The sequence below is a fragment of the Mastigoproctus giganteus genome, chromosome 2 (assembly GCF_048544385.1).
Source record: "Mastigoproctus giganteus isolate SK-2022 chromosome 2, ASM4854438v1, whole genome shotgun sequence".
Classification (NCBI taxonomy): Eukaryota; Metazoa; Arthropoda; class Arachnida; order Uropygi; family Thelyphonidae; genus Mastigoproctus; species Mastigoproctus giganteus.
This window is the reverse complement of record NC_143576.1, coordinates 15,569,454-15,586,625: the sequence shown is the minus strand read 5'-3', so window position 1 is coordinate 15,586,625 and position 17,172 is coordinate 15,569,454. Positions and strand designations below refer to the sequence as shown.

General features: G+C 35.0%; 1 protein-coding gene across 1 annotated transcript in view; it reads right to left on the bottom strand.

Annotated features, from left to right (window-relative positions):
* LOC150089184 (stromal interaction molecule homolog) overlaps positions 1-17,172 on the bottom strand; it is a 112,352-nt gene that overhangs the window by 49,335 nt on the left and 45,845 nt on the right. The window contains exons 7-8 of the mRNA XM_090389670.1: positions 11,452-11,623; positions 4,932-5,022 (exon numbers count right to left, since the gene is read on the bottom strand). Of these exons, the coding sequence (XP_090245796.1) occupies positions 4,932-5,022; positions 11,452-11,623 (263 nt within the window). The remainder of the gene's footprint in view (positions 1-4,931; positions 5,023-11,451; positions 11,624-17,172) is intronic.

Below are 17,172 nucleotides of genomic sequence, written 5' to 3'. Positions count from 1 at the left end.
TTTTCAACTATCCTCACCCTTCTAGTTACTGGCACTTTGTGTAACTTTCACATCCGTTTATGCACACTTTTACTCTTTTTATCCATATATATATATGGATAAAAAGAGTAAAAGTGTGCATAAATGGATGTGAAAGTTACACAAATATATATATATTAGTATGGCTAAAAAGAGAAAAAGTGAAAGATATGTATGGAGGTATATGCCAATTATGTTTTAAAATGTTAAAAAGGTTATAATGGCAATTGCACCTAAGTGCACAAAGCAGCAGCAAAGGATACAAATGTATATGGTTAAGTTTGAATTAATAAATTGATAGAAAAATGCAAACAGATGGAATAGTAAAGAACACAAGGTACCAAAACTAGTAGGAAGAGGAAAGTAAGAAATAGAAAAATTAAGGAGGAAAAAAGGGGACAGAATGTGAAGAACCTAAAATACGCAACAAATTATCTAAAATTAAAGGCTGAATTAATGAGCCAATCTAAAAGAAAGGAAGCTATAAGCAAGAAAAATTATAATAATGATTAATAATTTACAAAGAAATAGTGTGCATCAAATTGAATGTCGAAAAATAATTTGATGATATAAGGGAAAGAAAAATATTAAAATAAAAATTTGAAATATTTGATGCGAGCTAAAAAAGATTGGTACATAATGCAGGTATTTCATCAGGGGACTATACCTGATTATGTACCAATAAACTGAATTTCTATACATAGTTATGGAAGAAAAATAATAAAAGGAAACTCTAAAGAGAGTGAAAAAAAAATTTTTTTTTTTTTTTATTAAAAAGGAGGGTAATAGATCTTTCACAAAAGATAAGTAAGGTAGCCCTGATGCAGTGTTTGTAATTAAATCAACCTTTTTACCTTATCTCTTAATTAAATAAAATAAAAGATAAGGTAAAAAGATTGATTCGCCTTTTTCCCTTCCCTTACCATGTTTTATTTCCTGTCCCTATACCATTTTCCTACTTTTCTATTTTTGACATAAAAATTTATGTTTTGCCAAAATTTCGACTCAAAAATTACTTATATCACCAACCTACAATTACTTCATATTTCACCTTTTCTTTGCACTTTTAATTTATTTATTTTCATCTTACCTTATCAATTATAAATTATATTATATTATAATTTATAATTATAAAATTATATTATAATTTATAATTATAAAAGAACACCAAATTATAAATTATCTCCATGCACTTGTATTCTAAGTACGACTATAGAGGTCTATTTTCCTGTAATTTTGAATTTCTTCACAGCTTACTATTAAGTCTGCTTCACTGCTATAAATTGCTTTCTCATATAGATATATTGCTCATTTGGTTTAAACCTGCATACATTCATCTACACTACTGAATTTGTGCATCTCAACTCCCCGCCTTTATTTTTTCCGCCAGCTCATTTTCTCCTCACATTTTTTGAAATACTCCAGGTATCATACACTTTTGCTGTCCTATCATACTTTTAGTTTCATATTAGATTCATTTTTCGGCATGTCACAACACATATTTCTCCATTTTTCCTTTCAATACAAGCATTTGGTATTAGCTCCCTTTCATACTAACACTTACAAATGCCAGAGGCCTTACTACAAGGTTAGGCTTCACAACCCCAGCAAGCTTAATGTTATTTAATAACTTTTTCTGTTTTTTTTTTTTTTATCTTTCTGCTGTCTAATTCTAAATTTCTTCCCATTCGTTAAACTATTAGTGTAATACGAGGGTGAAACGAACATTCCTACCTCTATTGCTATTTTTCGTCTTTATTTATTTAAAATACTCCTTTTCCCTTCCCCATCCTCAATTTAATACCTTGCCCTTATACTATTTGCTTGTTCCAAATTTATTTTAAAAATACATTGATTTCTTATCTAAACAAAATTAAGTCTTACACTAAATTCTACATATTTATATTAACCATTTTTATCTGAACTCAATACTTATTTTTATCTAAATTAATTTGTATCTAAATAAATTACACTGCGTTGGGACTACCTTGTCCCTACTGTATTAGAAAGTGCTAATTTCATTTCATTCCTTTTTTGACCTTTCACTTTTCTTCTACTACACTGGTGTGCAAAACTTAAGGGCCAACACTATTTCTAAAGTTTACACCACAAAATATTTACTTAAGGTACTCTTTACTGAGAGTAGATTGTCTCAGCAGCAATTCTGGCAAGAGGTTGGCACATGGTATCACCTGCAAATATCACTTAAAGGGATCGATATGGCAGTTGAGGTGTTCTCATCTGGGGAGGCGTTATCTTGGACATACACAACTCCAGATACTGGAAGGTGGTACTGTAACTGGTGCATGCTACTGTACTGAGGTAATCCTTTCCCATGTGCGTCTGTTCCAAAGGGTCATTGGCCCCGAGTTAGTGTTTATGGATGATAATGCCACACCCCATCACACTGCAGCTGCTGATATGCTTTTGGAAAGTGAGGACATTGTTCGTATGGATTGGCCTGCCCATTTCCCCCGATCTAAATCCCATTGAACACGAGACGTTCTGGGGAGACATCTAGCAGCACATCCACACCCACCAGAAAATGTTCACCAGCTGAAGATGGCGCTGACAGAGGAATGGACGATGTTACTGCAAGAACTTATCAACAACATTGTCCTAAGTATGGACAGGCAGTGCAAAGCCTGCATAGACATTAGGGGTGGCCATATCTCCTACTAAGGACCACTTCTTTCCTTTGTTCCATCTTTGGCAGTGATGCATCTGTATCATGGCAGCCAGTGCTATGTTGCCATTTTTGAATAAAGTCCCTCTGTACTGTTTTGTTTCTGTTGTTGTGCCAGTGTTGTTTCCTTCATCATTTATGTATCCAGTCCACTCCTATGAGAAGCTACAGGTGAAAACCTGACTGGTCCTTAAATTTTGCACACCAGTGTACTATGGACAAGTATAGAAATGCAGTTCCTGATACGTGGTCAGGTGTAGTCCCCTGATGAAATACCTAATCATGTATCAATATTTATTTCTGCTGACATCAGATCAAGAATTTTTTGCATTACCTATATTAGACCTTTTACTAAAATTGTTTTCCCCCCCATATCTGATGACATGACAGCTATACCGTTTTTATTTTATTTTTATTTGCATTCTATTAATATTTTGTTGTACTAACTTTACTTTATAGTTCCCCTACTTTATACTGGCTTGACAATTCAGCCCATAATTTACTTAATTCATTATAAACTCTAGGATATTAACATTCTTTCACCTTTCACTAATCTACTACTCTTCTTTTTCTACTTTCCTCACCCTTATAGTTATTGGCACCTTGTGTAACTTTCACATCCATTTATACTTACTTAATTTAATATTAATTACATATACTCTTGCATCCTTTTTAATATTGCTTTGTGCTTTTAGGTGCATCTGTCATACCTAATTTATTAAGCTTGCATTCACCAAAACCATTTAATGTACTGTTTACCTCTTTAAACCTTTCTTTTAAAGAGTTACATTGAAAAACCCATATATATATAACTGCTATAAGGGAACCACTATTATAAGAGACCAGTCCTGAATGGACTGGTCTCTTATAATAGTGGTTCCCGGAATGTTGATGAGGGTATAGATGATTATGCAGCTCAAGCCAGTGAAATAGCTGTTTACTGAATGAGGTATACTTAGTCTGTGTAAATGTGTTCTACATTACAAAAATGCTGGAATTCTTGCCTTTTCTATTACTTGAAAGAGTCAAAAGAATAGTTCCTTTGACTGTTGTCACAAGTGTATGGCTACTTGATGAAAAAGATTAAACACTCGTGAGAACATCATATTCCATCTCTGTTCATCAATCCATGGAATATTCTCTTAGCACCACTGAACACACACACAGATGAGCACAGGTGGCTGTTTCAATTTGTGTACAGCAACCTGATCATGGATCATATCTAGTTGTGTTAAGTCAAGCCATTCAGACCTTTTTCATAGAGATAGAGAGAGAGAGAGAGAGAGAGAGATTGCTCACAACTCACATTAAATTCTGAAAACACTGACACTGTCTGTTGCATTTTGCAATCTGAAAAAATTATTGGACATCCCTGCTGCTGAGTGTATACATTTAGTTGCTGCTGCTGCTACATTCTAATTATGACATCTGATCTTTCAATCACACTGAAGTCACTTTTCAGACTATTCTTTGTAACACATTACAAGTAGTGTTAACCTCATCACAGATTCACCTGCAACTGGATCCAACAATTACTGTCTACAAAGAAGTCACTGAGATCTACTCGTGCAGAAGTTCCAGTATTGTCAGTAAGATCTACTCACTCACAATACTGGAAATGCTTCACAGCCCTCCTTTATGTCCACAACCAGACAGCTGTTGGAAGTGATCTCCACTTTTATGCATGCTGTTGAAGTTGCATGTTCCAACAGCACCACACATTATGTGTGTGGTGCCCTACTGCTTTGTATACATGTCACAGGTCCTTCTGTCTGTCACCTATATATCATGCCTTGAAGACTAAAATTTCTATGCTTTCTCAGGAAGGACACAATCAAGACTATTTCTTATCTTCCAAAATATAGACCAAACCTGTGAGATATAATCACTTAAATGCAAAGCTAAAAATTTTTTGTGTAAACAAAGAAATATTTCAAACATTTGTTCACAGGTAAAATCAACTGTTGTTAATTAAAAAAATATCAGTTGATCCAGAGATTTACTGTGAAAATATTACAATAAGAAATTTCCAACTGAGCAACATTCAGATAAGTTCTCATACAAATAAAAATTTCATCATGAGGCAATATGTTATTTATTATATTATGTGGTGATTAGATGGTAAGAACTCATTAAGTTTGAACAAACTTTCTTAACAGACATCAATAACTAACTTTACACTTTTACAGTCTATTTCTTAGTAACTAATAATATGCCTATACGTTACCTGAGTGGTTTCAATTTCATTTTCCAGTTTATTTAGCAGTTTTTGTTTTTCTATAACAACATTTTGCTGCTCTTGTCTAGCTTTATCAAGCCTAAGCAATAATACAAACAAAAATAAAAAAATAATAATAAAATAAAATAAAAATAATAAAACTGAATAAAACTTTAAAAACAATTAAATAAAACAAAAAATCAGTTAAATCTTTAATAATCATATCGGTTTGAACTAATTTTCATAATTCAAAGCCATCCTGCAAACCATTTTCCTTTAAAAATATTTGCAAGATTTTTTTTTTTTTTTTTTTTTTTTGTTAGTTGTTGGTGCATTGGCTTCTGTGGCCATAATGCACCTCCCAAAGTTTTTACACTATTCTGATCCATGCAGGAGGCGGGATTCAAACCCACGAAAAAGATGAATGGGGGACTAAGTTGGCATAACTTTCCGATATTTTCTTTCAGAAAATATCGGAATATCGAAGGCTTTCAGAATAAGATGGATTTGTGGACACAATGCATTGCAAATGGGTTGTTTGAGATGTTCCCAACTGTATGGCCACTTGCTGCTGATAATAAAGTGGTGATGGACTTCGTTACAGAATATTTAGATAACTTGCAGCAGAAGTTCAAGGATTATTTTGGAGACAGCATTGAAGATTGACTGGGTTCATGATCCATTTGTTGTGGATGCAAAATCTCGTTTGATGAAGGTACAAGAGGAACTAACAGATCTGAAGGCGGACAGAACATTGCAATGAAAACATAGTGAAGTGCAGTTGGACACATTTTGGTTGTCAATAAGGAAAGAATACCCGGCGATAGTGATTAATGGGTTATTACCATTTTTGACTACATATTTGTGCGAACTGGTCTTTTTGACCTTGACTGAAATTAAAACATCAAAGAGGTAGAGACTCAGATCCATTGATGAAGAAATGAGGCTTGCACTTTTCAATGATTCCGCCACACATCAGCAGTCTGTGCTCAACCAAGTAGGCACAAGTATCACATTGAAGGTATGCATAGTTATTTGGGTTAATACTAATAGAATTTTTTTTTTTTTTTTTTTTGGCTTTGCTTTGCTTCTGTACAGTGATTTAGGGTTTATAAAATGCTAATATATGCATGAGCCAATATCTGTTGGAACAATAATAATTGATTCTATTGCAACTTATAGTATATTTATGTTAACATTGCCATAAACTATGATTTTTTGGGGGATTAACGTTTTGATGTGCCGTGTTGGCTCATGGATAACTTAAAGTGTGCCACGAAGAGAAGCAGGTTGCGGTACATTGGTAAAGCCCACAATATATCTTGTCATGACTTCTCCAAATTCTCTCCTTTAGGGAAGAATATTGTCTACTGTTCACTTTTTTCCCCAACATGTGGAAAAAAGTGAACAGTAGACAATACTGTCTGGAAACCAACCACAATAAACAACTTGATAAAAGTTTCAGACAAATGCTTGTCAATACACGAAATAAAATTGAGTGTCACCATGATGTACTCAGTCATCAATTATGTGATGTAAAATGTGCACTAAACTGTGTATTCAAAACAAATAAATCATTTAGAGTTAAGATAATCAAATCACAGAGGAGTTTTTAATGTTCTTTAATCTTGGGTCATGGATAACTTAAGGTGTGCCATGAAGAGAAACAGGTTGCGGAACATTGGTATAGCCCACAATATATCTTTTGTATAAAATAAATAAATAAATAATTTATTTATTTTATTACTTCCCACCAACAGATTTATGCACTGCATGACCAAAAGTATTTGAACCTCCACGAATATTGTATACTAAGTCCTCTATGCATATGCATCAGCCCAGAAATCAATACGAGTTATGGAATGAGAATTTAGATTTTCAACATGTGGCATCGAACCACTTTCCCAGGGAAAGTGGCTGGATGCTGCATAAATTCATCTGAACCTCACAAAATCCACTATGGCAGATGGTATTCAAAGATGGAAGATGGTTACTTCATTGGAAAAAAAAAAAAAAATGCCTGGATAGCCTCGCAAATTCAGGGAAAACATTCAACAAAAAATGAAAGAGAATAGTTCATACCTCACATATACTGTCTGGGAAAACGTCATGGAGCAGATGCAGGAAGCCAGAGGAACATCCATCGGTGCCAGCCATCTGTAGGGAGCTCCACAGTATTACGTTTAGTGGTAGGGCAGATGCACATACACCGATGAGCCAAAACATTATGACCACCTAATTAATATGATGTTGGTCCTCCACACACACCATACCAGCTCATACCTGGCTAAATTTCTAAGTGTGTCGTGATATCTGGTACCAACATGTAACCAGCAGATCCTTTAACTCCTGTAAGGTCCACGGTTGAGACGCTGCAGATCAGAGTTGCCGTTCCAACACAAACCACAGATGCTCGATGGGATTGATGTCTGAGGAATTTGGAGGCCAGGGCAATACCTGGAAGTCTTCCTCATGTTCCACGAACCAGTCTCGAACAATGAAGGTGGTGTGGCATGCCGCATTATCTTAGTGAAAGACGGCACCACCAGAGGGAAGACCATTGCCATGAAAGGGAGTATCTGGTCAGCAATGCTGTTTAGGTGGGTGGCAGACGTCAGAGTGCCTGGCACATGGATGACTGGACCCAGGGTATCCCAGCAGAACATCACCCAAAGTATGACACCGCCGCCACTGTCTTGTTTTTGTCCCACAGTGCATCCAGGCGCCATCACTTCCCAGGTAAATGACACAAACGTACCCGGCTGTCTACATAGAGCAGCAGGAAACATGATTCGTCGGACCAGACAACCTTCTTCCAATCGCTCTAGGTCCAGTTTCGATGCTTGTCTGCCCATTGTAGGCACTGTCGCCGGTGAACCATGGTTAGCATGGGCACTTGGAGCAGCCTGCGGCCATAGCCCCATTTTCGGCAGGGTTCAATGTACTGTGTGTTATGACACATTACTCCCGTCACCAGCATTCCAATTACCAGCTAGTTGCACCACAGTCGCCCTTCTGTTGCCACGTACCATCTGGGAGAGTCTTCATTCACTTTGAGCATCGATGAGCTGTGGTTGTCCAACATCTTGCTGGCAGTTCGTGGGTTCCCCCTCCTCAGACCACTTTCAGTAGGTACTAGCCACGGCTGACCGTGAGCACCCCACCAGCCGTGCCGTTTCGGATATGCTCTGACCCAGTCATCTGGCCATTACAATTTGGCCTTTGTCAAACTCGCTTAAGTCCGCTGCCTTTTCCATCTGAAGAAAAAGAGTAACACTGATTAACGGAGCTCAGTATCAGGTGTTTTTTATACATGTGTCCCGGCCCACGCAAGCGGCATAGTTCACCTGCAGTTGCTTCGATTTGCATAATAACTCGCCGGTCATAATGTTTTGGCTCATCGGTGTAAGTCCAAATCATAATCACCAATGCCAAACAAAGTTGTGTAATTCCTAACATTTGTGGACTCCAAGAGCAGCAGAGGAACTATCAGATAACCAATTTTCATTACAATATATGTGTTAGAGTGTTGAGATTGCCTGAAGCATGCTTCCTGTCAGAGTGCATCGTATCGTCTCAACCATTAAGAAAGACATGGCAGTTTGATGGCATATGGCTGATTTAGACTTGGTTCATTGGTGTAGTACCTGAAGCAATGAACTCTATAACACACTTGGACATTTTGGACAATTATGTACTACTCGCACTGGCAGTACTACTGAAATGACCCTTGCTAGTACATGTAACGCTCGTATAACTCAGTAGTTAGGTTCCTATAAAATGTTGTGTTGTGCGAAACCGTGTTATACAGGACTAAGAAAAAGTACAAAAAAGGGGGGGTTATGTTCCAAAAGCTAACAAAAATACACTATTTCGTTAACAAAATGTAAACAAAATTAACAAAAATTTCGTTAACAAACCTAACAAAAATACACCATTCTAGATTTTGTGTATCTTCTGCTCTCTTTAAAAAAAATCAATAATCTGGTTCATAATAACTGCACAATCTTACACCAACTGTTATTAAATAAAATAAATAACTAGCATGTGTTATATTAAAATAATAATGATGCAAATAAATGAAATAAATAGAATAATATAATTCCACTGGATAAAACTGATAAAAAAGGTAACTGTCTGTACAATAAAATATGAAATTTTAAACTGTAATGAATAAATTACAATAAACAATTGATAAAACACAGGGTAATAAAACCGATAAAAGCGCTAAAACACCATAGCATTCAGAGGCATCCGCCTCCTTTTTCAACAGTGAGATTTAATGTACAGCACATCCTTAAATATCGGCAGGCTCACGGTTCTCAGCACGTGTTTCTACAGGAAAATGAGCAGTAATCTTTGTGAACTTTATCATATGGAACTAAGCATTTTTGAAGCTCCCTTTTGAACTATGGACTCCTTTCATTCAAGGATTAAAAAAATAAGCATTAAAAAAAATAAGATTCTAATTGCTCGGCTAACTTATCCATTCCTGTATGCGTTTTTAGTGTAAAATTTGGAAGTTTAGAATTTTCATCTGCACTATCAATCTTCTGAATTGATTTGGTTTTACTTCCGATGCCATTTCCACCAAATCTGCTTCGTCGGCCTCTTTTTCTACCAGTAATTCTTGAATATCTTCAGTAATCTTATCTTTTTTAATTTTTTTTAGGAGCATCGCGACTAAGTCCATGTTGCTCTGCGTATATTGTCTATAAATTGTGTGTGTCCTGAGGTTGATTTTCTGTTTTGATGGACAAAAAACCAGTTTCCGGGAGAAAAAACCATGCTACCCTCGCCTGAGCCTGACTAACTCAGCCATGCTATAAAAAAGACCCATAAAAATTCCTCCCATCATCAATGGGATTCAAACTCAGGTCTTTCCACCCAGTGTGGGGAGGATGGCGATTCTATCAACTGTGCTACCCACGAGGACTTCAGTAGTCATATAATCAAAACCTTCCCTCTCCTACTGATGTAGCAAGTTCTACTATCACACCGATTCCATTTTATGCCAGTTCGACCATATTTCCTGAATGAACTGACTGACTATACATTTTTCCACACGCATTTAACATTGACAGTTGAGTGATAAATCTATGATTCTGATACAGTCCACAATTGAGAAATGTTTCCATGCCTCCATTACCTTTTTTTTTTTTCCCAATTTTTTTCAAAATTCATTGTAACGATTTTCTGATGTAATGAGTTTTAAAGGTGGATATAATGCCTTGATCTAATGGCTGAATGAAGGAAGTTGTATTAGCCTAGACAGATGTGGTGGTAGAAACATAACTTCAACGTTTGGATGACTTAAATCTTTTCAATGGCCTGACGTGCTATCCAATAGTAATAAAAACTTTGAAATCTAGTTTTTTTTCACAAGTTTAATAGCACAGAACGTAACATGGGGATTTCCCAACAAAATAAAATACAGGGATTTCTCAATATTTTATTATTTTTTTTTTTGACTAGTGAGGCAACAGCAGGAATTCAAAAAGAGTGGAAATGTTGAAAAATTACATCCAACATAATAGCAGGGTTTTCCCAGCACAAAAGCTCAAAAATATACTGTTATGCGAGGTTTGCCAAAATTCTCTAACCATGTTATATAAGTATCATGTTGTGCAAGGATTGATGCAATTTATCAATCGTGTTAGAAAGAAACCATGTTGTAGAAGCACCGTGTTATACAGGGGTTGCCTGTATAAGAAAATGCTTCAGGTCATACAGGGCTGGTTTATGGACAATGACATTGAAAAATTAGACTGGTCAGCTCAGAGCCTGGACCTCAACCCCCACTGAATGCCTGTAGGATGATCTGGGTGATACATTAAGCTACAGTCAAAACACCTTTCAAAACTAGGCTCTAGCAGCTGCTTTGCAGAATGAATAGTGGGAAATATTCTGTGAGACAACTACTGGAAGGTGTAAGAAAGTATGCCTAACAAGGGGTGTGTGTGTGTGTGTGTGTGTGTGTGTGTGCACGTACTAAGCACCAAAGCAACTAAAACATCATTATAAGTAAATTGTGTTTACTCTGTGGTCAATTTACCTGTCTGCTAGACAAAAAACCTGAGTTTCTGGAAGGAAAAAAACTGTGCTATCCTCACTTGAGACTAATTAACTCAGTCACACTGTGAGAAAGGCCATAAAAATTCCTCATGTAATTTACAGGATAGGATTTGAACCAAAAGCATTTTCCACCCAGTGTGGGGAAGATAGCGATTTATACCAACTGTGCTATCAACAAGGATCACAAGCAAAGGCGACTCTACTATGTATTAGGTTTCTGAATTAACGTTTTTGCAAAATGTTTTGTCAAGTAATGTACACTCTAATACAACCTATGAATTTGTTATAGAAAAAAAAAGCAAAGAATGATGTTATACCATTAAAAAAAAAAAGTACAAAGGAAGCAGTGTTTATGTGCACTTTATGGAAAGTACAGCAGGCCAAGAAACAATAAGAATGCAATAAAGTTATACTACATTACAATAAGTGCATCTAAATCCTGATATTTACTTACTCTTTTTGCAATTCAAACAAAGCCTCTTCAGCATTTTGAAGACTCTCCATATCTGTCATCATTTTATGCATATGAGTTTGTGCATATCTGTGTTGAACAAATGCAAACCAACACCCTCCTATAGCTATCACCAAGGAAAAGACCAACAGCACATCCTTCACATAGTTGTGATCTGGAATATTTGCATATAATAAATCAATTACTGAACCAAAATATTTCAAGACAAACTGCATGCAAGCAAAGTTGTACAAAGTAGAATAAATCAAAGGCAAGTTAGTAAAGTTATGCAAAGCAAGTAAAGGCAATTAAAGTTATGTAGTCTATTATATATTGCTTACTAAAATACCCAAAAAATAAAGTAAAGCAAATAAAGCAGAATAACAGAACATATTAATGTTATCAAACTAATTATTAAACATAACTTCAGTCTGTAATACTGGAATATATAGATATCTACACATGCAGAATTAGATAATCAAGATTGTAAAGTGCAACGAGTGGGGGTAAAGAGAGAAATAAACCTAATGTGCCAACAGCGTAAACCTAGCATGCCAATAAAACTTATCTTAGCCAAGTCATCAATAAAAAACTCTAGCAGGAGTAAAAATAAATAGGCAGATCAATTAAACAGTAAGGGGAAAAAAATAAGAGTGCTGTGAGCTAAAACAAAGAGAAAGCCCTTAAAAAATTACATATGCATAAAGCTAATATAATTAATGTCAATTATTAGAAGCAGGATGCAGTGAATGTTAAGTTATTGAAGAAGTGGCTAGCACCATTCAATATATATCCAAATAACTATCTGTTTCTGATTATTATCTACCAGCAGGATCTAGAGACAGGTGAAAAGGTCATACCATAAAATGCTAATACATTATCAACAATTTAGTAGCTTACTGGCAGAATGAGAGTAACAGCCATACAAATACATACAAATGCCAATAGCTAATTACATACAAATTGGATTCAAATTCTAAATGAATAAGATGCAAATCCTATACATACAGTGAAGGAGGAGTATGTGTATGTTAATTTAAGCAAAATGAAGGGCATAAATAGGACAACTGTTCTCAAACTGCACAAAATCATTCAAGGAGTATAAAAATTAGAATAGGAAAGTAAAGAGGCATAAAGAAAAAAGCATAGACATGCCAGGAGCATAACTGCCCATCTCATAAGGTCCTGTTATATCAGTAAGCAATAGAATAACTAGAAAACCAAGAAGTAGAAGCAGGTCCAAGATATAACATAAACTCATTATTAGCCAGAGACTTATGCTGCACCAGGCAAAAAAAAAAAAGTTACCCTGAGATAGAAGGGAATGGCCAAGAACAAGAGAAGAGAAATACCGATAACAGACTGAAGTTTAAAAAAAAAAAATGCCCTAATTAAAATAACTAATCAGTTACTTTTAATTAGGGCATTTTATCAGTAGATAAAATGCCCTAATCAGTAGAATTGGAGTAAAGCCACTAAAAGAAAAAAATTATACTGTTCAAGAAAACTTAAATTTACTCTGTTCCACTGTTTTTAAGCTTCTGTAAAAACACTGGTTTTTACAGCAGTGTAACAAAGGAGAACTGATATATGGGGTGATTTTGAAAGTATGGGCACTTAAATTTCAAAGCTACTTGGTGAAAATGATGACATTTAAAGCTTCTGAAGGGTGGCTTTGTAAATTAAAAAGCTCATCATGGGATATCCCAGGTTAGTTTTGTAGGCGAATCTGCATTTGGTGACATTACAGCAGAAGAGTTTTGTATGACTTCCTTTCTTAATAGGCATGTCAATTTTATCTGGTAACTACAAGTTATCCTGGGGCCTCTGACTGCGTTAACAAAATTCCAGACAATTTATTTATTTAGCTAGAAAATTTAGTGAGACAACTGACAATACACATGAAAAATTTAGCATGTTTAATTATAGAAACTGACTTAAATACATACAAAATTTATCACAAGAAAACTTTTCCATATTACAGATGTTCCCCCACTGGGATAGACAATTACAACAAGTCCGTTCTATATCTCATTTCTAAATTGAATTATATATAGTTAATTTATGACATCCAATTTGATTATCCAGCTACCTCCTAGGCTAGTCAAATTTATCACAGTTAGGATTTCAGAATGCCTTTCTCCCTTTTTTTGAATTATTTCCTTGACTAGGAATAATAATACGAAACAGTACTTACAATAACTTTCATTTCTCCGAGTTTTTGGACCAGCTCCTTGATCTTCCGGCACTTTCTTTAATAGCTTCCACATCAGATTCCTTGTTATTATCCAAGATTCTCTTCGACCAAACTCACTTTAATGTGGCCTATTCATACTAAACAGCCCACTTACTATAAATTTATCTACTCTCTTTGAACTACTAGTTACATATCTGCACCTAACTACAACTCTCAACCACGACTTCTCTCGACTACTAACTTACTCACTGCTTCCCTACTTGCTAACTCCGAAAAACTCCGCTTACTTGCCACTGAACCAGTCCTTACATATCCGAACTTTACCTAAATTTCCCGACTTTTGACCTGACCTCCCCTAAGTAAGTTGAATGTTCACCGTACTTCTGAGAAATATGGTCTCGCCCTTAGATATTTTCCTAATGACTATTCCTTATCCCATTACAACTGTTCGTTGTGTGTATAACTGTTGTTCACTGAAATTTTCTAATTATACAGAATGTTCATGTTAATTTCGCCCATATACTTTATTATTATTATCTTAATTTATTTATTTATAAATAAAAATTATTATTATTTTTTTTTAAATAAGCTTAAGCTTACAGTTTCCTGAATTTCTACGTAATGTGATTCAAGGTGGTGAATTCACAAATGAACAATTGTACAACTGTGACGAAAAAGTGCTGTACTCTAAACTTTTCCCCAACAAATCACTGGATATTAAAAAAAAAGGCATCCAATAAAGCAGGCATGAAAACAACCAGAGGGGAAACTTCTGTGTTACTGCGTGCAAACAAGACTGGAAATCACAAGCTAAAGCCATTGTGCACTGGTAAAAGTTGAAGTTCCTGGAGTTTTAAGCACATAAACAAGAAATCTCTACCCATGATTTATAAAATATAGCTCCAACACTTGGATGAAGAGAGATATTTTTGCTTCATGGTTTGAAAGGGAGTTTGTACTGTTGGTGAGATGCCACTTGCTTTCCAGAAAACTTTAAAAAAAGGCTCTGTTACTGTTGGATCACTGTCCAGCTCATCCTTTGGCCAATATCCTGAAATTTAAAGATGGCAAGATCAGAGTTGTGTTTCTGCCAAGAGACAACTCCACTAATTAAGCACATGGATCAGGGCATTATTTTAGCTTCCAAAGCCTACCATCGTAATGAGTTACTTGCTGGTGTTGCAAACTCAGAAATTCAAGTTCTAGAATTTCTGAAAACAGTAACACTGAAACACGTTGCATACAATATTGGATTAGCATGGGAGAAAATAAGCCCAACAGCAACTGTAAAGTGCTGAAAAAATATATCGGAAAAGACAAGATCACTAATAATAATAACACTGAATTAGCAGCATTTTCAGAACAAGAAGCAAAGGCTGCTTGTAATGTACTTGGTGGCAGTCTTGGAGCAAATGACCTGACCTGGCTGCTTGGATTGAGATAGATGCAGAAGCTCCAGTTGCACATTACCTGAGTGAGGATAAAATTGCAGCTTCTGTGAACAGTGTTAAACATCATTTTGTTTAAGTATTAAATAAAATGATGCCATTAGTTCTGGAAAACTAAATTACATTACTATTTCAGAACGGATGTGTAAAATGCAAATCCACAACAGCATTATGTATTAGTAAAATGTAAAGGGAATGATATAACCTTTAATACTTTATGTCTTTAGTCTATATACTCATAAAACATTAGTAAGTAAATTATTTATTTACTAAGTAAAAATGTATTTATGTTAAAAAAACTGGAAAAAAAAAAAAAAAAAAAAAGGTAAAATTTTTTTCAGCTATAACGAGCTTTGTTTATAACTCGGGTACTAAAGTTGTCACTTGACACCCAAGTAATATCAAGGTTCCACTGTAATACTTATGAGTCTTCTATACACAGATGTCAACAACAGAAACATAGCAAATGGTAAGCTTGTTCCAATTTTTTGTTTTTTTCTGAAAAGGAAGTTTGATTTGTATAAAGAAAGAGTAAGTTACCTCTAAAACTGTTATCATAATGCCTGGACCTAATGGTAAGCCTGTTGTAATTTAAACCATGGCATGGAACTGCAGACGGTTTTGTAGATAGAAAACTTCCATCTCTCAGTTATACAGAAAAAATTATATCTACCAAAGTTTACTAAGTCAAATATTTTTATATAAAAGTCTGTGTTCAATTATAAAGTACAAAAAATATACCAAAGAAACATATTCAGTATGGATATGGGTACAATCAGCCAACCTGGGTAATGAATCTGGGCACAGGACAGACAAGTCTTTGCAAAGAAATTTTTCAAGCTTTTCCTGGTATGAATGAATGGATTTGGTTTACAAGCCCTGTTTCATTATTCTCATCAAATAAATTGTTACAAACTATTGGATTTTCTTTCATGTTTCGAAGTATTTAGCTATCACTACTATAAAATAAAATCGTGCCGCCTCCGTAGCAGGTGGGAAGGAGCAGCAGTGCTTAACACGCTTTTTGATTAGACTGGGGTTCGATCCCATCACCACCAAATACGGAAAGGTCAGGGAATGACCGCCGCATATTCCCGGAGCAATATGGCCTTAGTTGCTAATGCTCCTAAAAAAAAAAAAAAAAAAAACCCAAATAAAATCGTAATAGTATTACTGAATGTAAGCTTTCCATAATTTATAATTCCATTATAAATAAGATATTATAAATTATGAATGTTGTGTGACCTTAATTTTCACAGCTCTGTGTATACAGTCAATCTAATAACTTGCAACCCATTTTTTAGTATAGGTAATTTTTTTCCCACCTCTTAGCCTTAGGCCATTTTAGAATAATTCTCTGGAATACCATCATGATAATAGCTCAATGACTCATTCACAAGCTTATCATAATAATGATTATTAAATGTGATAACTGTGAAATATGATTTAATAATATATTAGTAAAATCTAACCTACTATGATTCATCACTCTTGTTTTCATTCTTTATATAACTGTTTTCATTTCAAAGGGTTTTAGGACTTATTTATCCACAAAAGATGTTTAAGGGCATGTGGACATGTGTTTTTGTAATGGGCGGCACCTAGAACATCAGTTCATCTCCGCCTCGTATCTCTGTGAAGAACAGTACCACTGTAGAAGGGCCAGAAATAAGTAGTGTATGTTTATTATGTGTGTGTTTTGTTGTTGTGTCTGACCACTTGGCTACCCAAAATCATCAGTCACCTGGACTGATGATTCTGGGTACTCGTCCACACCGCAGGAAGGTGGGCCAGTCTCAATGAAGCTTGCACCATCTCAATTCAAGACTTTGACCCACCTGATGTTGGCAAAAGATGGGCCAGATTCCTCTGGGGGCCCACTCCAGAGGAGAGAAAAAAAATAAAAATAAATAAAATAAAATAAAATAAAAATTAAATAAAAAAGGGATTTCCCATGGTGTTAAAAAAATAATAAATAATAATATAAAAAATAAATTAAATAGTAAAAAATAAAAAATTAAAATAAATAAATAAACAATAATAATAAAAAAATAAATTAAATAATATAAAATATTAATA